Genomic DNA, 23,155 nt, shown 5'->3' on the forward strand with positions numbered 1-23,155 from the left:
TGCAAACAGTTTTACTGTTTACCGTTCACGTTGTTATTCTTTATGCTATTTCTCTATAGCGGCTATTGAACCGGAAGTCTCACCCATAGGCTTACTTCCGCCTAAATTGTTTGTTTGTTTGGCACAGTATTTAGATAGTAGTACACTAATATCATTCAGGAAACAGTCATCATAGTCTTGCTATTTCCTCAGGATGAACTTGTTCTGAATTAAAGGTCATTCTCTATAAGCAGACAGTCTTTTGCTGTGTATTAATTATTTCATGTGACTGATCCACTGACCTTTTTCTTCTAAATTTTTCTCCTCAGAACAAAGAGCTGACTGTTGGACGGAAAACTTGTTCCGGTGGCATCAGGGAGCAGGTAATGTTAGCCACCAGGTGGAGCTCTTGTATTCTTAAAACGCCACAAGAACCTCAAAACGACTAACGTTATTATTTTTTGTCTTCCTCTTATACTTTTTTTATAAGCTAAAATGGGGAACACGTTTATAGCGAGCTGAACACACTGCCATGAGTAATTTCCGGGAAGTGTGTCACAACTGCTTTTGTGCTGAAACATAACTATCCAAGAAACCCATTTTAGCTCGTTTAATTGGTGTAGTTCTGTTATGAGAAGTCCAGACTAAATCTTTAGAGACTTCTGTCTAATTCATTCCATGTGGAAATGTTTCCAGACATTAGTTTCCTGACTCGGTGACTGAACTTTAGTCATACTAGTCTACTTATTGCATAACACGTTATAGACTGTATGCATTATGTAAATCATAACATTTTCTAACAGTAATGTACTATATTGTCACATGACCATATTAGTTTGTATGTTTAATTTAGCAAGTGGCTTATAGTTGACTATAAAAACAACTATAGAAAGTTGTTTTGCTTTTCTTAATGAATCAAGATGTTGAACGTCACATTTGATTGACTTCCAGCTGATTCGTCATGCAATAAATTGTGCTGATTTTAGCATCTCTTACTTTAATGATTATTCAACAGGATGGCATTATTTAGTGTATTAGAGTACTAAAATATGCAGTGTACAACCAGAGAATGTATTGTATCTCATAATGCAATTCTCTGGACTCAGTTCCATGCATGTAGCTATGAGAAGTATATGGGCCCACTATAAATATTTTATTTATTTATTTATTTATTTATTTTTTTCACAAGTTTTCCTATGTATCTATATAAAAAAAATACATAATATTATTTATTTTTAAATTTATTTATTTCATATTTATATATCATTTATAATTATTATTTTTTTTAGTTAGTTTTGCATTGTGAAATGCACAAGGTTTCCTCCATGGCTATATTAAAAAAAATACAAATATATATATAATATACTTGCTAGTTGCCAGTTGCCTTGAAAAATTAATGTGCATGTTGAGGAAAAGCATTTGAAAAAGTAAATTGTAAACAATTCTAGTGTGCTGATTTTAGCATCTCTTACTTTAATGATTATTCAACAGGATGGCATTATTTAGTGTATTAGAGTACTAAAATATGCAGTGTACAACCAGAGAATGTATTGTATCTCAAAATGCAATTCTCTGGACTCAGTTCCATGCATGTAGCTATGAGAAGTACATGGGCCCACTATAAATTGCAGAAAAATATCCAAATATATCATTTATATTTTTATTTCTGTTAGCATTTTATTTTATTTTATTTTATTTTATTTTATTTTATTTTATTTTATGCACAAGTTTTCCTATGTATCTATATTAAGAAAATACATAATATTATTTATTTTTAAATTTATTTATTTCATATTTATATATCATTTATAATTATTATTTTTTTAGTTAGTTTTGCATTGTGAAATGCATAAGGTTTCCTCCATGGCTATATTTAAAAAAAAATACAAATATATATAATATACTTGCTAGTTGCCAATTGCCTTGAAAAATTAATGTGCATGTTGAGGAAAAGCATTTGAAAAAGTAAATTGTAAACAATTCTAGTGTGCTGATTTTAGCATCTCTTACTTTAAATAATGCCATCCTGTTGAATAATCATTAGTGTATTAGAGTACTAAAATATGCAGTGTACAACCAGAGAATGTATTGTATCTCATAATGCAATTCTCTGGACTCTGTTCCATGCATGTAGAAAGCTATGAGAAGTACATGGGCCCACTATAAATTGCAGAAATATTTAGTATGCAACACTTCCATTGCACAATTTTGATTGTTCAGAACAACAGAACTCTTACTTGTGTGATATTGCTTAGTTGCATTTGTTGCCAGTTGATCTGTGGGAGTCTTTTTTTTTTTGCATATTAAGAAATAGGGAAGATCTGAAAATTTTGTGCAACATGGGAAAAACATGACAGTTTGCAAACTCTGCAAAACCGAGCCGAACTCTAATATTAGATGTTCTGTAACGCTGTGATTCACTGTCTGAAGAGTCTGATATTAAAGGACTGGGACGTTATGAAACATGGAGGGCAGGAAGGAAAGAAATGAAAAAGAGGAACAGATGATAGAAAGAACAGAAGGAACCTGTTGAGGATTTGGGCTTTCTGTTTGAGGATTAAAAAAAAAAAAAAATCAAGCGTCCTTTGTTATTCAAATGATTTGAGCTCCTTATTTAGAGAAAGCAGTGATATTGATTTCTAATATACCTTTTAGACTTAATAGTAGGCTTGGAAATGAACCTTTAGTATAGAAGGTTTTTTAAAGAACTTATCTTTGCTATTATTTAATATTTTTTAACCCCAAATATATTATTTGTATTTGTATTTTAATTTTAATTTTGTATTTAGAAAATCTTTTTTATTTTATTTTATTTTGTGGAAAGCACATGGTTTCCTACATGGCTATATTAAGAAAATGAAGCTTTTTTTCCCCGTATGTATTCTTTTTTTTTTTTTTTCTAATATACTTACTGTTTTTACACATTGGACTTTTTGGACTCCTAAAGGTAGGCTTGGAAATAAATCTTTTTCATAGAAGGTTTTTTAAAGAAGACCTGGTATTATTTACTTTTATTTATTATTTTTATATCCCAATATTATATTTATTTTATTTTATTTAGTTTTAATTGATTATGCACTATGGAAAGCACAAGATTTCTTACACGGATATATTTAAAAAAATTAAGCATTTTTTATGTATTTATTAATTTTATTTTGTTACATTGCAATGCGTAATTTAAACATGGCTATATTAAAGTTTCTAATATACTCAATATTTTTACACGTTGGAATTTTTGAATGTTTAATAGTAGGTGTGGAAATGAACCCTTTTTTTTTGGAAATGAAAGTTTTTTTTAAAGAAAATATTATATATGGAAGCAAAATAGTCTAAAATGTCATGTATTATTTTATTTTATTTTATTATGGAGGAAAACATATGGTTTCCTACATGGCTATATTAAGAAAATTGAACATTTTTATGTATGTATTTATTTATTTTTTAATATAATTTTATACTTACTGTTTTTTGTTGTTTATTTTATTTTATTTTATTTTATTTTATTTTATTGTGGAAAATGGTTGGTTTCACATGGTTTCCTGCATGGCTATATTAAAAAAATTAAGCATTTTTTTTTTTTATGTATGTTTGTATTTATTTTCATATAATTTTACACTTACTGTTTTACACATTGGACTCTTAATAGTAAGCTTACAAATGAAACTTTTTCATGAAAGGTTTTTAAAGAAGACCTGGTATTATTTACTTTTGTTTATTATTCTTATACCCCAAATATGTTATTTATATTTTTATTATTATTTGTGTTTTGTATTTAGAAAAAAAAAATGCTTTTTTATTATTTTTTATTTTATTTTTTATTTTATTATGATGAAAAACACATGGTTTCCTGCATGGCTGTATTAAAAAATTAAGCATTTTTTTATGTATGTATATACATAAATATGTTATTTATATTTTTATTATTATTTGTGTTTTGTATTTAGAAACATTTTTTATGTTATTTTATTTTCCTACATGGCTATATTACAAAATACAAATATATATATAATATACTTGCTTGTTGCCAGTTGCCTTGAAAAATTAATGTGCGTGTTGAGCAAAAGCATTTGGAAAAGCTACATGGGTCCTGATCCCTATGAATAATGAATTAATCAGACAGGCAGGGATAGCATTAATTGCTGAGTGTGCACTAAATGCTGGCTGCTGGTTACATGTCAATCCATGAAACTACCTCAGCATAGCATCCCCATCAATGATGATGGAGCAGAAGGAGAAATCATTGCATTAAGAGCGTTGCATGCCTCACTTCTCGCCTCACTGCAAGCTGCAGCTAATCTCTCATATATATTTATTCAGCCTTGCTTTGACATGCAGATCATTAGAGATGGAGACAAAGAGAGAAACTTAACAGCTTATCCAGCCAAGGCTTATGCTAATGCCTGATGCTCAATGCATAGCTCATTGATCGCTCGTGTGCCTCCCGGGGTGTTGAGGAAACTAAGGAGACATCTAGTCTTTGCATAGAGGACTAAGAGAGACAACGGGCCTCGCTTGATCTAAAGTGGTTAGTTATGCGCTTAGGACAGACGTTAGTGAGCAGTTACTCCTGACGAGTCTTAGCATGCCTCGGCTGATGGGACATCTGTTAGTACAGCTCCATCATTCACTGTCACCCTAAACACACACCCTGCATTTGTTTCAAATGGCCATCCATCTTTTTTTTGAGCAATAGTGATTACAGCCGAATTGACTGTTGAGTTGATAGGTGGGGATCATGAAACCTACGCTATGGAATGACAAAACAAATAAGAACAGAATGATCTTTATGGTCCACCAACTATAATGTCTAAAGGTTACTGATGAGAATGCATCTGTTTTATATGGAAGCCCGTTTCCGCCATGGAATAACAAAATAAATAAGGTAATTGCGACTTTTTATCTAACGATTCAGACTTTTCTACTCAGGATCTTTTGCAATTCTGTGAGTAAAAAAATTGTATAATTGTGAGATAAATTTGGAAATGTGAGGGGAAAAAAGTCAGAATTGTAAAATTTAAAGGCGCAGATACCTTTAATTTTTAATTTGTGGTGGAAACAAGCTTTCCTAATTTTGCATTCTTTCCTAATTTAATACAGATTTTTATTGCGTATATATATATTATTAGCATAGCTTTCAGATTTTTACAACTATTTTACATTTAAGGCAAGACACCACAGGTGAACAGGGTACAGACAGAAGATTTCTGATATGTTGTGAATAAATATGCACATGAAGTATTTGCTGATTAAATATGCACTGATTTTCATATGGTTCCAGATCAATGTGTAAAACCAGGTATATTTTATTTTATTTATTTGTTTATTTTTTTGCATTGTGGGCGCACAAGGTTTCCCACATAGATAAAGTATAACAAATAGATAAAGTGAAATAAAATAAACATTTTAATGTGTGTTTTTTTCCACTAGTCTGAAAAAAGATTGTCTATGGAAGCAAAATAGTCTAAAATCTTATTTTATTTTTTGTATTTATTTATTTATGTTTTTGCATCACCCACAATGAAAAAATGGAAAGAAAGTGGAAAGAAATACATATTTAAATGTTTATTTGATTACACTTTATCTATTTGTAACACTTTATCTGTGGGAAACCTTGTGCACCCACAATGCAAAAAAATAAAATAATAATAACAATAATAATAATTAAAATAAATAAATAAAAATAAAATAAAATAATTTAAAATATATATATAAAATATAAAATAAAATAAAATAGATTTTAGCCTGATTTGCTTCCATAGACTATATATTTTTTCAGACTAGTGGAAAGAAATACACATTTAAATGTTTATTTTATTACACTTTATCTATTTGTTAAACTTTATCTTTGTTTGAAATCTTGCATACTGTATGATATGGTTAAAATCAAAAATTAAAAAAGTAAAAAAAAATTAAAATGGTCAAAATCTAGTGCTGTCAATTCGAATAATCGCGATTAATTGCATCCAAATAAGATTTCGCCATTTTGAACCATTCTTGTTTTTTTTTTCATTCATACTGAACGTAAAAATAAAAATAAAATTTTTAAATTCAAATGTTAAAAATTAAATGGTTAAAATCTAGTGCTGTCAATTCAATTAACTGCATCCAAATATGATTTCAAACACTTTGAAGCTAATCTTTTTTTAATGAACCTGATGTGTTAATATAGCACATTCATTCTATATGTGTTAAAATGGTTTAAATACAACTTAAAAACAATTTATTTAAATGTAAAAAAAAACATTCTTGTTTTTTATTAACCTGTGTTCACATTCATACAAAATGTGTTAACATGGTTAAAAAAAAAATCATTCAATTTTGTAAAAAAGAAAAAAGTTCAAATCAAGATTCAAATCAAATCTTAATCACGATTAATCGATTTGACGGCACTATTATAATCACAGTATACCTCAAAATATCATTAAACTGCAATCTTATGGGAAAAGATTCTATAATGGTCAATAAACAATCAGCACAGATTTGCATTAAATGGACTGTCATAATGTCAGCAGTATTCATGTGCTCTTCTCATGTTCAGCTCCCTGTGTGACTTACATAACCTGGTTTCACTTCTACCCTAGATTACAACACACAGCTCTGCTGACTGATGAGTGAGGCCTCTTAGAACTGCTGTCCTCTATACCTTAATTTAACCTGCTGTATGGACATGACATATATTACACTGGCAGGAACACTTATCCAAAGCAACTTGCAGTCAAATTCATGGCATACATTTTATCTATATGTTCCTTGGAAATAGAACTAAATTGAGCATGGCTATCGTCATGCCCTTCCTATAGCTATGCCATATGTTTTACGTCACATCATTTTATACAATGAATAATAAATATTTTCTGCACTGTTTCAAGGCGGCTAATCAAATATGCAAATTTGACATTGATCATGCGACTCTTTGTACAGATGGTCAGATGTGCTTGCATCCACTGAAGCACAAGATGTCCTTCAAGATGTTGCTGTCTGACACTACAGGCAAAACCATTGTTTTTTGATGCATCAGCCATTTTTTAAGATTTTAGGCTATTTTGCTTCCAAAGACTACCTTTTTCTTTTATTACACTTTATCTATTTGTTACACTTTATCATGTGGGAAACCTTGTGCACCAGCAATGCAATGCAATGCAATAATAAAATAAATAAATAATAAAAAATAAAAAATAAATTTTAATAAAATCTTTTTTAGACTAGTGGAAAGAAATACACATTTAGATGTTTATTTTATTACACTTCATCTATTCACTTTATCTATGTGGGAAACTTTGGTATGAATGTGAATACATCCAGTTCATTTAAAAAAAATTGAATGGCTTCAAAAAGTTTGAAATCTTATTTGGATGCAATTAATCATTATTAATCAATTTGACAGCACTAGATTTTAAGCATTTTAATTTACATTTAAATTTCTGTTTTATTTGACCCATTTTAACACATGCAGTATGAATGTGAACACATCAGACTCATTAAAAAAGATAAATGTACTTTTTAAATTTTATTTTAACCATTGTAAAAACTTCAGTATGAATGTGAACACATTTAGGTTCGTAAAAAAACCTAAAAAAAAAAACCCATGTCTTTAAAATGTTGGAAATCTTATTTGGATGCAATTAATTGCGATTAATCGATTTGACAACACAGGTTTTAACCATTTAATTTTTTTTTACATTTAATTTTTTTTTTAACTATTTTAATACATTCAGTATGAATGTAAACATCGGGTTCATAAAAAAAAGAATGGCTTCAAAATGTTTTGGAAAAAAATCTTATTTAGATGCAATTAATCGTGAATAATCGATTTGACAGCACTAGATTTGAACCATATTAATTTATTTACATTTAAATGTACTTTTTATATTTTATTTTAACCATTGTAATACATTCAGTATGAACGTGAACACATTCAGGCTTCGTAAAAAAAAGAAAAAAAAGAAAAAAAGAAAAACAAAACAATGTCTTCAAAATTTTGAAAAGTTATTGGGATGCAATTAATTGTGATTAATTGATTTGACATCACTAGAATTTAGCCATTTTACTTTTTATTTTTTTGACCATTGTAATACATTCATATTATAATTATTATTATTTATTAACCTGATGTGTTCACATTCATAGGAAATAATAAAAAATATAATAATAATAATAATAATAATAATAATAATTAAAAAAAACGAATGCTTCAAAATTAAATCTTATTTAGATGCAATTAAAAAATGAAATAAAAAAGAAATTGCTTTAAAAATGTGCTAAAAATATCGGTAAGACAATATTGCAAAAAATAAATAATAATTACAATGTAAAAAAAACTCAAAGCAAACATTTCACGTAATAATGATTGCTTCTCCAGTCTTTTAAGCCATATGATAACTTTGTTTCTGAAATTATAGTTTATGTGGGTTTCATGAAGAAAAATGTAGGTCAATATATGTCCAGTGAAAACGACAAGTGAGATTATGATTAAAGAAGATTAAGAAGATTAATATCTCCCAATAGGCTCAAGAAAAAATATTAAAAGGGAAGTTTTAATATACCCCTATAACATATACATTTTTTCCAACACATGCAACATTTAAAACTATGACATATGAATTTACGTCTTTCTGTTCTGATTTAAGAACCTTTCAAAGCCCTAAAAGGTTGAAGATTGAACTAAGACCTGCAGAAACCCTAAATTCCCACCATATGGAAAAGAGCAGCTTGGACTTGTATAAATATCTTCTTTTGTGTTCCACAAAATGATGACCGAAAGATGAACTATCCCTTTAAATGTCTTTAACATACACTAAGTTGACTGCAGCATGAGCAGTCTTGTGATTTTAAGATTTAAGAATTTGGAGCAACACCAAGTTTGCCATATGAGACATTGAGACATTGTTTCTGAGAAGTGGCTTGGGGAGCCCAAATGAATGGAGGGTTCAGTGGACGCCGGTGGCACGCGTGGCGTCGGGTTGCGGGTCAGTTGTGGTCACCAACTGCTATAGGGGCATGTGTGCCAACTCTCTGCCCTACATGGCCATGAGGAACGGATGTGCTTTGCAATGTTCTGCTGATACAGGACCTCTCCGGCATCTGCGGTGGCTTTGCAGTGTCGGTTGTAGTCTGTGGTACTCTTTCTGAGTATGGTCTAAATTTGGAGGTACTCTGGTGATGCCCTCTCTCATTCTACCTCTCTTATTTCACTCCGCTTTAAATCCAGTTCCTTCCCACTGCATATTTCCTTTTGCTACGCCGCTTTTTCTCTACACAGTCACAGTCACGGCATTATATCCTGTGTTCCTAGAAAACATACTGATGTAAAGTTCAAGGAAGAGACTGAAAAACAGATCATCCCCTGTATGGTCCGCCTCATGTGGGATGCTTTTGAGTGTCCTTTCGGTTACTTTAGGACGTCTGCACTGTTTGAAATCTTTAATTTGCTCAGGTTTTGTGGTTGAACCTTGAAAGTATGTTATAATTATCAGTGGGAACGGCTTTAGCCGGGATGACCTTGGTTTGGACCGTCTGCCGCACACATACAGATTGGGACATTGTTTCAGAGCTTGCATTAGGACACTGTCAGATGGGGAGACTCCCTACTAAAAAAAAAACAGATGTTTCTTATAGAGGCGTGTGTGTGCGTGTGCATCTGTTTCTCATTCGAACACTGAGCTCCTTCTGTTCTTCTGATCGTCGTCTTACTGGATGGATGTGTGTGTGAGTGTGTGACATTTTGCATTCTAAATGTTTGCACAAGAACGCCACTCGTGTTGGCGCTTGTGTTTCCAAACAAATCAATGATTGATTGAGAGATCTGATGTATTTCTTTGAGATTCTGTTTATTGTTGTTTTTTTTTAACCTTAGGTTTATTTTATGACTCATATTTGGTGGGATGTGATGATTGGTGGTTGATAAGGCAGTGTTGTTCAAATTTAGGTTTTATGATCCGAAAAAACCACTAAGCCTAAGTATTAAACTATGGTACGCAACTCTCTCCATACTTTTTTTTTTAACATAGTCAAACTTGCAATTTACCATTTTTGTGTCATGGTGAAAAGTCAATAAAATGGATAGAAAAAAAATCTGTTTTCTATAAATATCGTATCGTATATACTCTGCTGGTCAAACGTTTGGGATCAGTAAGATTTTTTATGTATTTTACATATGCTTCTAATGCTTATCAAGGCTGCATTTATTTGTTCAAAAATACAGAAACAAAATTAGATTGTGAAATATTATTACAGTTTAAAATAACATTCTTTTATTTTAATATACATTAAAAATCTTTTTTTTTTCTGTAATGAAACCTGAATTTTTCAGCATCATTACTCTAGTATTCAGTGTCACATGATCCTTCAGAAATCATTCTAATATGCTGATTTATTTATTTTTTTAAACCTGTGATATTGTTTTCAGCATTCTTTGATGAATAAAAAGTAAAAAAAACTGCATTTATTAAAAATAGAAATCTTTTCTAATAATATACACTACTGTACTACAAAAGTTTGGGGTCAGTACATTTGAATTCTTTCTCTTTAAGAAATTATTACTATTACAATGATTGATTGAGAAATCTGATTTATTTCTTTGAGATTCTGTTTATTGTTTTTTTTAAACATAAGATTTATTTTATGACTCATATTAGGTGGGATGTGATGATTGGTGGTTGATAAGGCAATGTTGTTCAAATTTAGGTTTAATGATCCAAACAAACCACTAAGCATGGTACGCAACTCTCTCCATACTTTTTTTTAACATAGTCAAACTTGCAATTTACCATTTTTATGTCATGGTCAAAAATCAATAAAATAGATAGTAAAAAATCAGTTTTCAATAAAATGTTTTTTAAAAAAGTAGAATGTATGTGTATATTTTACGTATATAATCTACTGGTCAAAGTTTGGGATCAGTAAGATTTTTTAATGTAATTTAAATATATTTCTAATGCTCATCAAGGCTGCATTTATTTGATTAAAAATACAGAAAAATGTGAAATATTATTACAATGTAAAATAATATCTTCTGTTTTAATATACATTAAAAATCAAATTTATTTCTCTGATCAAAGCTGATTTTTTTAGCATCATTACTGCAGTATTCAGTGTTACATGATCCTTCAGAAATCATTCTGTTATGCTGATTTATTTCCATTGTTGGAAACAGTCGTGTTGCTTAATTTGTTTTTGAAACCTGTGATATTTTTTTCAGAATTCTTTGATGAATAAAAGGTTAAAAAGAATAGAATTTATTTCAAATTGAAATCTTTTCTAATAATATACACTACTGTTCAAAAGTTTGGGGTCAGTACATTTGAATTCTTTCTCTTTTTATGATAAGAAATTATTATTTTTTATTCTGCAAGGATGTGTTAAATTGATAAAAAGAAAAAGTGATAGCAATGACTTATATTGTTAGAAATGTATATTTTAAATAAATGCTGTTCGCTTTAACTTTCTATCAAAGAATCCTGACAAAAAGTATCACAGGTTCTAAAAAAATATTTGGTTGCACAACTGTTGCCATTGATGTTTCTAATAATAAATGGGCATATTAGAATGATTTCTGAAGGATCATGTGACACTTTTGTTTTAATTTAATTTCTTTTATGTATAGTATATATTTTAAACTAATTCAAGAAGTCATGCTTAGGATTCCTTATTTCACACATAACTTTGAACAGTAATATTTTAAATGTTTTTTAAGAAGTCTCTTCTGCTCACCAAGCCTGCGTTTATTTGATTAAATGTACAGCAACTGTAAAATTCTGAAATATTTTTACTATTGTTTTCTATTTGAATGTATTTTAAAATGTAATTTATTCCTATGATTTCAAAGCTGAATTTTTAGCATCATTACTCCAGTCACACGATCCTTCAGAAATCATTCTGATGTGCTTCTCAAAAAAACATGTATTATTTATTATTATGTAGAAAACAGTGTAGTTTTTTTTTCAGAAAAAAGTTCAGAAGAGCAGGATTTATCTGAAATAGACATCTTTTGTATTCTTGCTAAATAAAATAATGAATTTCTATAAATTCTTTTCCAAAGAGAAAAATATATATATACTGACTCCAAACTTTTGAATGATAATAGTGTATAATGTTACAAAAGCTTTTTTTATGTAAATAAAATATACATTTTTGGATCTTTCTTTTCTTCAAAAAATCTTAAAAAAGTAAATCTTTTAAATATTGATAATAATAATAATAATAAATGTTTCTTGAACACCAAATCAGCATATTAGAAACATTTCTAAATTTCTAAAATTTAGCTTTGATCACAGGAATAAATTACATTTTAAAATATATGCAAATAGAAAACAGTTATTTTAAATAGTAAAAATATTTCAGAATTTTACACTTTTTGCTGTACTTTGGATTAAATAAATGCAGGATTGGTAAGCAGTCTTACAGTTCAAAAACCTTTAACTGGTAGTGTATATTACATATTTGAACTATTTTACTGATTTGTTGTTTGACATATACCTGTTCACATTGCATAACATTACATTTTAAGTACAAAGTGTCCAAGAGGAAGGAAAACGTCAATTCAAATATGTCCAAAAAGTATGTATTGCAAAAGTAACGTTCATAGCTGCTTTACTGGCTGATTCCTCCCCAACTTGAGGGGCCCTGCAAAATGTCTTCAACTGTTGGTGGTATGCGGTCAAATACAGAGCATCAAAAGCAGAAGTGAAACCTGTCATGTGTATTCAGAGCAGAGTAACAGTAAAGAGTAGCCACTTCTTTGAAACTTTATCAATGAATGCTTTCAGTTTTACTCAACCTGTTGTATCGTTTTTCAACATCATTAGGGTTTAAATATAATGGCTAGCACTAATCACATCTGAGATTAAATCAATCTGTGACCTCAAAGTATTAACTATCTTTTTATAGTACTGCAAATATGAATGAAGAATACTTTTACAGCATCTTGGTTAATGTTCTTTTCTACATATATGAAAATATGCTCACTTCAGAAATTATAGATTTTTCTTTTATGCCAAAGACCATTAGAATATTAAGATCATGTTCCATGAAGATATTCAGCAAATTTCCTATCATAAATATATCAAAACCTAATTTTTGATTAATAATATGCATTGCTAAGAACTTCATTTGGACAACTTTAAAGGCAATTTTCTCAATATGTAGATTTTTTTTTTTTTTTTGCTCATTTCTAACAAACCATAAAGCAATGGCAAGCTTATTTATTTAGCTTTTATATAATGTATAAACCTCAGTTTTCACAAAAATTGACCCTGGTTTTGTAGTCCAGGGTCACTTGTATAAATAGGCTACAAACCAAGAGAAAAAAAATGATTAAAAATGTGCCATGCTAATTGTTAGTTATTATTTAGCGATGCCTAATGTATTGTCTAATGCTGATGTATTTAAACGTACAGTAAAGTGCATATTTCTAAACAATTTAATGCTTATATGTGACCCTGGACCACAAAACCACTGTTAAGTTGAGCAGGTTTATAGCCAAAAATGCATTGTATGGGTTGAAATGAGTTTTTCTTTCATGCCAAAAATCATTAGGACATTAAGTAAAGATCGTGTTCCATGAAGATATTTTAAGAACTTCATTTGGACAAATTTAAAAGCAACTTTCTCAATATTCTAATTTTTGGGGACCCTAAGGTTCCAGATTTTCAAATAGCCTTATCTTAACAAACAATACATCAATGGAAAGCTTAATTATTCAGCTTTCAGATGACGTTTAAATCTCAATTAAAAAAAAAAAAAAAAACCCTTACGACTGGGTTTGTGGTCCAGGGTCACAATTTTTCTTCATGCATCAGCGCACTACAAAACAGCAAAGGAAGTAAAATGTACATACACCCTGCTTTTTGACCCTGATGGTGAAATGATTGACTTGTACTCTTATTTCCTAAGTTTTCTGTAAGTTTGCACTTTTGTGTGCTTAAGGCCTGTTTAAATGCTTCCCACACTTTCTTAGATGCGAAAGAGGAACAAGCTACAGAAGAATGAAGGTAACTCAGTAACAGGAAGAGGATTCCATCTGCTTCTAGTGAATTGTCCTTTTCCAGTGAGATATCAGTTACAGTCTGCGACTTCAGATATGCTGGAGCATTAGTGGTTGATGTTCACTAGGACCCCTGAGGAGCAGCATTGTCACAGTTCAAAACTGTTACTATCACCGATTTACAGGCAAGTCTTACTATGACACATCCCCTTCCCCCCCGCACACCACACGCTTCTAAGGAAAGTTGTGGCCGCTGGTGTTGCAATGCTTGATTGCCTGCAGAGAACAGCGTTGGGTGGTGTCTTTCTTGTTATCTCCTTTCTCTTCCTGCACCGGCGGCCCTCGCTGAAGATGACAATATTATCAAGGGGGAACAGCACAACCACAATATGGCATTGTACACCTCACTTTCAACACCTTGTGGTCAAACTGGGTGCAAAAAAATTCTGTCCATCCTGAGTCAAGCTGAATCAGCGAGGTTAAAGGTCACGAGAAGCAAGAAGGGCCAAAGTCGGAATGACTTGCTACCTATTTCTGCCATTTCTTTATAAGGTGAAAATAGCAAGAATAGTATGCTATTCCCAATTTAGGGTGCTGTTTTAAAAGCTGGTACAAACACAGTTCAAACTTGTTTTTAAATTTGTTTTTTAAGAAAGCATTTGCAAAAAAGTGAGGCAAAAAAAGTATTAAACTTCCTATACAAAATCGCTAAAAGCCATATAAAGGGTCATCAATATTTTAAATGCTCAAAAAAATAAAGCCAAAATATTTAGTGAATTTAATGCTGTTTTTTTTATTACTATGATGCTTTATGCTTTGTCATTCTTTCATATTCACAAAAGCAAAAGTGTGCAGTTATCCACTGTAGAAACACACATGCATGTGTCTATCCATCATCAATGATGATTCATTATCCATATCAATATCCAAGGTTCACATTTCTAGCAATTGTGCAGTTAATTCTCATATTGTATTTTCATAAAGTTTTGGAATAATTGTCCTCTCCCTAAATTTGTCACCACCGAAACACAGTAATAATACTTATTTAATAAGAAGGGTTATATTGACCTATTAAGAGTTTGCTTACATCTAGATTTTCTACATTTATACATATATATGTGTATATATATATATAAGTCCTGACTTCATCCAATTGAGAATCTGTGGAGGGAGCTAAAGATCAGGGTGATGGCAAGGAGACCCTCCAACCTGAAAGAGTTGTAGCTCATCGCTAAAGATAAATGGGCAAAAATACCAGTGGAGACATGCAAAAAGCTGGTCAGAATTTATAGAAAGCATTTGATTGCTGTAATTGCCAATAAAGGCTTTTCTACTGATTATTGAGAAGGGTATGAAAGGGTATAAAAGATGAGTAATAATTTTTTCCACGATGCCTCTTGTACATCGTCTTATTATCTTCTGGGAGATGTCTGTCATTTCTAATCAACAACAACAACAACAAAAAACTTGCTGGTTGAATAAAAGTAACTGTAAGTCAGAATTTGCCAGGGGTATGGATAATTTCGGGCTTGACTGTATGCATATAAATATAATTTTTTTTCAAATGTAAATCCTTAACAATTACATTTTTAACAATATTTCAAGTGTAATTTTTGAGATATGTTATATCCAGTTTTTCTTTGTAAAAAACTAAATGTTGATCATATTGATTTCAAAGTTAAGATTGTATAGTTTGAATACACACTGAACCAAAAACTATCATAACATCTTAGTTGATAATTTAGTATACTTTATTTTTGACAAATCACCCAATGTTTCAGTAGTGACTGCACATTTTTTGTCACTACAGAAGCAATAATGACATGTTTTGGTTGTGACTGTTTCGGTAGTGACAATTCTATGGGGTTACACCCAAAAAACAAAGATGTCACCACTGAAACGCCACCAAATGTTTCAGTCGTGACTGTTTGACAATTTCAGATTTTTTTGAACCTGTAGCTTAAAGATACTAATCAGTATGGTTAGCTAGCATAGTTTGAAACAGTGGTATACATATAAGAACTAACTGTTTTTTATATAACTCCCAAAAAAGTGCCTAACTGCATAAAAAGGTGTTTGGTAGTGTTGTTCCTTAAAGTTACACACAGATTTTTCAAACTTTTTAACACATTTACTTCAAAATGATGAGACCTTTCTAGCCTACTCACACCTTGTAGCTAAGAGAGAGGGACACATGAATATTTCCTGATCATAAATGTATGAGTTTAAAATCAGTCTCAGCCAGTGGACTAAAACACATTTCAGTATTGACATGAAAAATGCAGGACACATCTTTTACATTAGTTTTTATAATTCACAAAGAAAAAATAAATAATTTACTTCACCTTTTAAAAGAATTTAAAAAAAAAACTTTTAAAAACAACAATGGGAAAAAATACTTTTCAACATCAATTTGATAAGTTGAAATTTGTGGGTTAGGATTCAGGACAGCCACTTCCCAGTTAAAAGTACCCAATAAATTATGATTTTATACTACTTACTAATATTTATTGTGTGTTTCTATAGATAATAGAAGAATCCTAATAAACATCTAAGATTTGAATAATTAAATGCTTTTTAAATGTGTTTTTTGACTGTGGGACAGAAGTTTGCAGCAAGTCTGTAGAATGGCCCACATATAGGGGATAGTAAACTGCTTGTTAGCAAGATGACAGTGTGGGAACATGGTCTGCAAACCTTATCTTAGGATGTCTGTCTAGACATGTTCTCTTTTTATACAGACTTGATAAGAGAAAAATAATTCCTCATTAGAAATGTGTGAGTGCTTTGGCTTTAAAATTGCAACATTTCTTCAAGCAGTGCTGATGAGGCAATCTACAAACAATGGGATTCTTTGTTGAATGAACACAAGCCATTTAAATTCCATGTCTCAAACATGTAGCTGGACAACATATGGGAGTTATTTTAGAGATAGCTAGAAGCAACACAAGTGAGTGATGCAAGACATTTAAACAGTCCTGGACTACAAAATGCCTCCCGTTGAGGTTAACAACCACACATTGCCACCACAAACCGCATGAAAGCTGGTCAATCAACTTTCTCTAGAAGGCCTATCCCAGATAAATCTGACATATGACAAAATTACCTAAAGTCGAAAGTCAAACATTATTCTTTTAACTTTGTATGGGTCAAAATTATCTATTTTTCTTTTATGCCAAAAATCATTAGGATATTAAGTAAAGATCATGTTCCATGAAAATATTTTGTAAATTTCCTACCTACATAATAATTTTTTAATTAGTAATAAGCATAGCTAAGAACTTCATTTGGACAACTTTTAAGGTTCAATATTTAGATTTTTTGCACCCTCAGATTACAGATTTTTAAATATTTGTATCTCGGCCAAATATTGGTCATATCCTAACAAACCATACATCAATGGAAAGCATATTTATATCTCAAGTTTTGTGGTTCAGGGTCACAAATATGAAAAGCACTCTAGATCAAAGTGTAAAAGGCCTGGTTCTAATATAGAGAGGTTAAATTATACTGGGGCGGCTGCTGAGATGGGAAATGAGCTGAGCTGAGCAATGTCGTAATCTGGAGTTCACTGGGTCTTGGTACACTAGCCTCATTCAGTGGCCTCTAGGTGGCAACATTTATAGGACATTCAAAATACATGCAGTTCTGTCCTTTTGAATCAATGATATGCAGTGTGATTTACATCTGTGCTCATTTACCTAATGTTTTATGCATCCTGAATAAAGAAAATTGTTACATTTAAATTTTTACATATATTTTTAAGGTATATAAATAACATATATGATCTTGTTCATTAAATAATGCTGAAAAGAAATCAAATTCCACTTGAATATTGTCAAATGAGTTTATAAAAGTGCACAACTCCCATATCATCTCTTTAATGTAAGGTCATGGAAATTGCATATATAACAATTACAAATGATAAATGTTGTTTAAACCGTTTAAGAAGTAGAGGATTTCAGACTGTACATTGAACGTGTATGAGAATTCTGTTTTCCCTTTGTTGCATTCTGAGGTCAGCGGTCGCAAAGAATGCAGGATTCCGCCCATATGTTGAATTCGCGGGAGACTCATAAATCATTCGCGCCACCTGAGAAAGGGGGGTTACCTCAGCACGTGTTGAGCCGGATGCGATTCTTTTGTTATGTAACCAACGCCTATATCTTCCTCATATGCCTAAAGTTCATATTTCTATCCCTTAAGTCGCGGGTTGATCTGTTAGCTGTGTATATAAGGAGTGTCTGTTTGAGAACAGTATGTTCTTGTATACATACATTACGCGCCAAAACAGACCACAGCAAAACGTGATCGCAGCTTTCTTTCTTTCTCTCTCCCTCTCTCTTTCTCTCTTTTTTTATAGACTACTATCGCTATAGCAAACCAGAGCCGGCATTTGTGAACACTCGCACACGTGTGTGAGTTACAACCCCCCTTCTTTTTCTTGGAATTGCACGGTTCATTGAGTGCACAAGCGCACCAGCGGAGGCTAGGTCCGACCTATATCCCCCTCATTCCTCCGCGGCTGTTCAGCCGCTTTTCCGTGAAGGATTTTATTGAATATCAAGCCACAGAGTATAATTAGGCATGATTACTAAAAAGGTTTTCATTCAACATTTGCCGGTTAAGTTTTGGCGCGAGTTTTCTCGCGGAGGAATTAGAGCAGTACATCGCCCTTTAAAATTAAATGGTCTCCATCCGTCGCCACACCCACTGCCAGCTTCGGTCCGCGTGGGCTCTGACATGCCGCAAAGAGGTTCTGCGGTTTTTCAGACGTTTTTAAAATATTTTTTTAAACAGTTGTTTTAAACACACCGACGTTTTTCATCGATTTAATTCGCCATAGCATTTGTGAAAAAAGGTAAGGCGTGACTTTTTTTTTGCTTTTTTGCTTTAGTGCTGTCGTGCATGTGGTCTGTCTACCGGCTTCCTCCATATGATTTTACTACGTGAACCCCTCGCTTACTTGTGCAGGAAGTGCATTACTAGTAAAGAAATTAGTGAAGGCGTATTGGAAAGTTGCGTTAATAAACCTTTATATGCTTTGTGGATCGTATATGACTTTTGATTTGCGTTTTAATGCAAATTATAAAAAGCTTAAGCTTAAAGCTTTTCATTCACTGTCTGTTCACGTACACATAATTTTGCCAACATTTTATAATGTATAAAAGCTTCGTTCTTTTTAAATGCTGTTTTAGGAGTTGATCATAATAATTATTGCAGATATAAATAAAAAATAAAAAACTTTTAAAGCCGGTTTTGTCAGCATAGCTGAAGTTGAAAACTTCTTTCAGTAAAAAACTTTAATAAAATGCCATAGGAATGAGATGTTTGAAGATATTAACAAAAGTTAATAGTAACATAATCAGTAACACTGACCCCCCAAAAAAGTTTTTTTTTTTACTAGCAATTCCTAAAACATGTTTTAGCTCATTTTTGATTAGCTTTCAAAAAGTCAAATGTATGAGTTAACTTAAACTTTTAAATGTGAGAAATTTGGCGTGGAACAAAAACTCCATGAGGGACCTTTCCAGCTGTTCATGACATCACTGCACGGGCCAGTCAGCTCCGCCCACATGGGTGGAGCCACCATTGTAAACATGAATAAAATTGAACGCGCCAGCCGGGAAATTTTACAATCGGCAGTGCATGAGAACAACACTTCGCAGGCCGTTTAGCAAAAAAAGCTGCGTGGACTTTTACTCTTGGATGCACGTTGTCTCTCATTTTAAAGGATTGCGCTTTTCCGACAGGTTTTGCCAAGATGTTGCACTCTGGTTCTCCACCGCACGAGTGGTTTTGCGATTCCGAGCCGCTGCTGTTTGACGACGAGTTTTGCTTGAACCTCATGAAGGACTTGCAGTCCATCCCCACGCCGCCCCAATCCCCTCCGATGAAACCGGGGCTCGCGAAGAATTTATCCACGGTGGATCAGTTGGAGTTAGTGTCCGAACTTTTAATGGAGGACAGCGACTTTCTCCAGCTGGACTGGAACTTTACCGGCGGCAGCGCTTTAGCAGCAGATTCGGATCCGCTCTCGGAGGACTGCCTGTGGCACAGCGACAAACCGATCGAGGATAAACTCTCAGCGGTGCTCTCCACAAGTCCCTTGCTCTCCGATATTGACACTGAGATTTTTGCTGAAATCGCTGGCTCTACGTTGGACTGCCACAATGTGGCGCTCGCCTGTCAAGCTCTGGAGAGCGAGGACTTACCGCTGGACAGCCAGGAGCAGATCGAGTCCACGTCTGATTATGGCTCGCTGTCCACTGGAGGAGAATCATCCACAAGCGATTCTGGTGAGTGTTTTGATATGCAAAGTTTATTTTGTAATGACGGATGTTAGTTTCTTGAAACTGGATTTTAACATTTATTTGTGTTCCACAGAGGAGGAGATTGATGTTGTAACCGTCCGGCGGTCGAGCACGCTAACGCGCTCTCAACACCAGCTGCAGTTGGAGGACAGTCGGCGTGAGCAGCAGCGTGCTCTCAAGCGCTGTCACTTTGAAATCCAACAACAGCACAACTACGCCGCTCCGCGGCCCGCCTCTCCTCCGCCCCCACCCTCCCCGGTTTCCGCGCCCCCTCACAAACGCTCCCGAGGGTCTGGAGACTCCCACCGAAGCGCGCAGAGCACGGGACGCTCTCGCAGTCTGGCCTCCCGACAGGGGGCGGACACAGAGGACGAGGAAGAAAGACGGAGGACACACAACGTGATGGAGAGGCAAAGGCGAAACGAGTTAAAGAACTGCTTCCTCAGGCTACGGGACAACGTTCCTGAACTGTCCAATAACGACAAGGCGTCCAAAGTGGTGATTTTAAAGCGGGCGAAGGAAAGCATCAGAAATCTGGAAACAGAAAACCAGAGACTGACGCAGAAAAGAGATAAACTTCGAGAACGACAAGAACAGCTGAAAGCCAGACTGGGGCAGCTCAAGAGGTTGTGAGTGTCTTGGACTAAGAAATAACAAGGTGTAACACTTGTGACTGACTGTAAAGACTTGTGGATTTTTTTCCCCATCGTTAAGTTCCGTTTGGAAACACGCATGGTCAATGCAAGAAAACGTTCTCAGTGTTGTGACTTTAAGAAGTCATTTAGTTCTTGAGTCTTAATATGAAAGTCTTTTATATACTGTATGTTGAATGAATAATCAGAAAGCATAGTTAGCCTTAAAAGAAACACCCTAGATGATTCTCACACATTCTACCTTATTGTTCTAGGCGTACATTTCTTGTTATATTTTGGGCTGGTTCCAAAGGATGTTCAAAAATAAGGGGTTGAATGTAATTAGCAGATGATTAAGTTTTTATAGACTGAAGTTTGCATTTGATGTTCAGACTGGAAAGATAAACTATATTGGATTCATGTTCATGCATAGCTCGTATTGTTGAGGTCTGGAGTTGTGGAGCGTATTCAAATTTGAATCGCACTCTGTGTTTGACTCCATGTGTCTTTACTCTGTCAGTTATTGTATGTTCCCTCTCATTTCTATGTTTATCTACCTCTACCAGGAAGACGCCTGGCTGTTTTATTGCCTTCATAATGGCAACTGTATAAAATGTTTTTTTCAATTTGTATTTTTTTTTCATGTAAATACCACCTGTTAATTATGTATTATAAATTATTTAGGCTTTTTCTTCTTGGTTCTTTTGCAGGTTTTTGAAAAAAAAAAAAGTTCTGTTCATCAACTGCACTTTGTTTTATAGAGTAATAAAGAATGAGCAAGATGACTTGTGTTTGAATCTATTATTTTACTCGCACTATGCAGAAAATCACATCAGAGGTACATCAGCTTAAAGATTTCAGGGTGTGGTTTCGTCACAGGTGAAATTGAGTTGCACAAGACTAAAACCTTTAAACAAAAGCAGGAATGTTTGAGTGATGGAATTCGGGTCAAGATGAGGGGGTGGCAGGGTTGACATTTGTTGAATGTCTAAAGGGCCTGATTGCAGCAGGTCAATATAACTGAAGTGAAGGAGTTCCTGCATTGAAACACTGAGCACAAACTTGCCCCATGTGAATCCCTAAACTGAACTTTTAATGCATAAACCAAAAACTTTACTGTGACCAGTAAAAACTCAACATATTTCTCCCTCCTTTTTCCCACCATACAAATGCTTTGAAGGCATTACAGGACCTGTCATTTCTCATTACGTAATTTGTAATTATCTGAATGAATATTTGAAAGTCAAATTCATAGTAGTATTCAAAAACACTTGATGCCAGAGGCACTGTGGGTAAATATTTGACTTACTGCCCTAGTTCGCTCTTGAAGAGCAGCAGTGTTTTGTGATTCATTTAACGTTTAATGAAAAGTCTAAAAATACATTTGTTTTTGGACAGTTAGATTTTTAAAGAAGTCTCTTCTTCTCACCAAGCTTGCATTTATTGATGCAAAAACACTAAAAAAACCCACTAAAATGGTTTGAATATATTTTTGAATATATGCAAGTTATTCCTGTGATTTCAAAGCATCATTATTCCAGTCTTCCGTGTCACATGATCCTCCGGAAATCATTCTAATATTCTGATTTTTTTTAAGATTCTTTGATGAAAAGAAAGAGCCAAAGATCCAGAACATTTTTTTTTAAAAAGCTTTTGTAACATTATACACTATACCATTTAAAATCTTAATTTCTTTTCTATTCATCAAATCAATGTGAAAACATTCTGCTCATCATGACACTGGAGTAATGATGATAAAAATTCAGCTTTAAAATCATAGGAATAAAATACATTTATTCAAATATACTCAAATAGAAAAGAGTTATTTTAAAATTTGACTGTTTTTGGATCAAATAAATGCAGGCTTGGAGAACAAAATACATTATTTTTAAAAAACATAAAAAATCTTACTGTTCAAAAACTTTTGACTGCTGGTGTATATTTTCAAGAATTATATTTTTATTCATCTGCAAAAAATAATCGGTTTCCACAACAATATGAAGCAGCTCAACTGTTTTCGACCCTGATAATAAGAAGAAATGATTCTCGATCACCTGATCAGCATATTTCTGAAGGATTATGTGACTTAAGACAGGAGTAATGATGCTAAAAATTCATTTTTGCCATGACAGGAATAAAGCACAATTGAAAACATATATATTGTAATGATTCAACTTGTGGACTTTAAGTGACCTTTATCGCTTCCCTTCAGAACACCAAGGCTGAGCACTGACAGTTTTGCAACAAGT

The 23,155-nt window shown here is 32.8% G+C and overlaps 1 protein-coding gene across 1 annotated transcript; it reads left to right on the forward strand.

Annotated features, from left to right (window-relative positions):
• The first annotated feature begins 18,630 nt into the window (after window positions 1–18,630).
• mych (myelocytomatosis oncogene homolog) lies at window positions 18,631–21,674 on the forward strand. The gene is made up of 3 exons (XM_073852288.1): window positions 18,631–18,821; window positions 19,714–20,259; window positions 20,348–21,674. Exons 2-3 carry the CDS (start codon window positions 19,725–19,727, stop codon window positions 20,905–20,907), a joined length of 1,095 nt encoding a protein of 364 aa, XP_073708389.1. The 5' UTR covers window positions 18,631–18,821; window positions 19,714–19,724; the 3' UTR covers window positions 20,908–21,674.
• Window positions 21,675–23,155: the final 1,481 nt, after the last annotated feature.

This window comes from Garra rufa, chromosome 12 (genome assembly GCF_049309525.1).
Source record: "Garra rufa chromosome 12, GarRuf1.0, whole genome shotgun sequence".
NCBI lineage: Eukaryota > Metazoa > Chordata > Actinopteri > Cypriniformes > Cyprinidae > Garra > Garra rufa.

Excerpts from the sequence above, each read along its gene's own strand:
- mych (XM_073852288.1), top strand. The coding sequence starts at position 19,725 with ATGTTGCACTCTGGTTCTCCACCGCACGAGTGGTTTTGCGATTCCGAG. Across the intron at positions 20,260-20,347 it reads ATCATCCACAAGCGATTCTG|AGGAGGAGATTGATGTTGTA; the intron begins GTGAGTGTTTTG and ends TGTGTTCCACAG.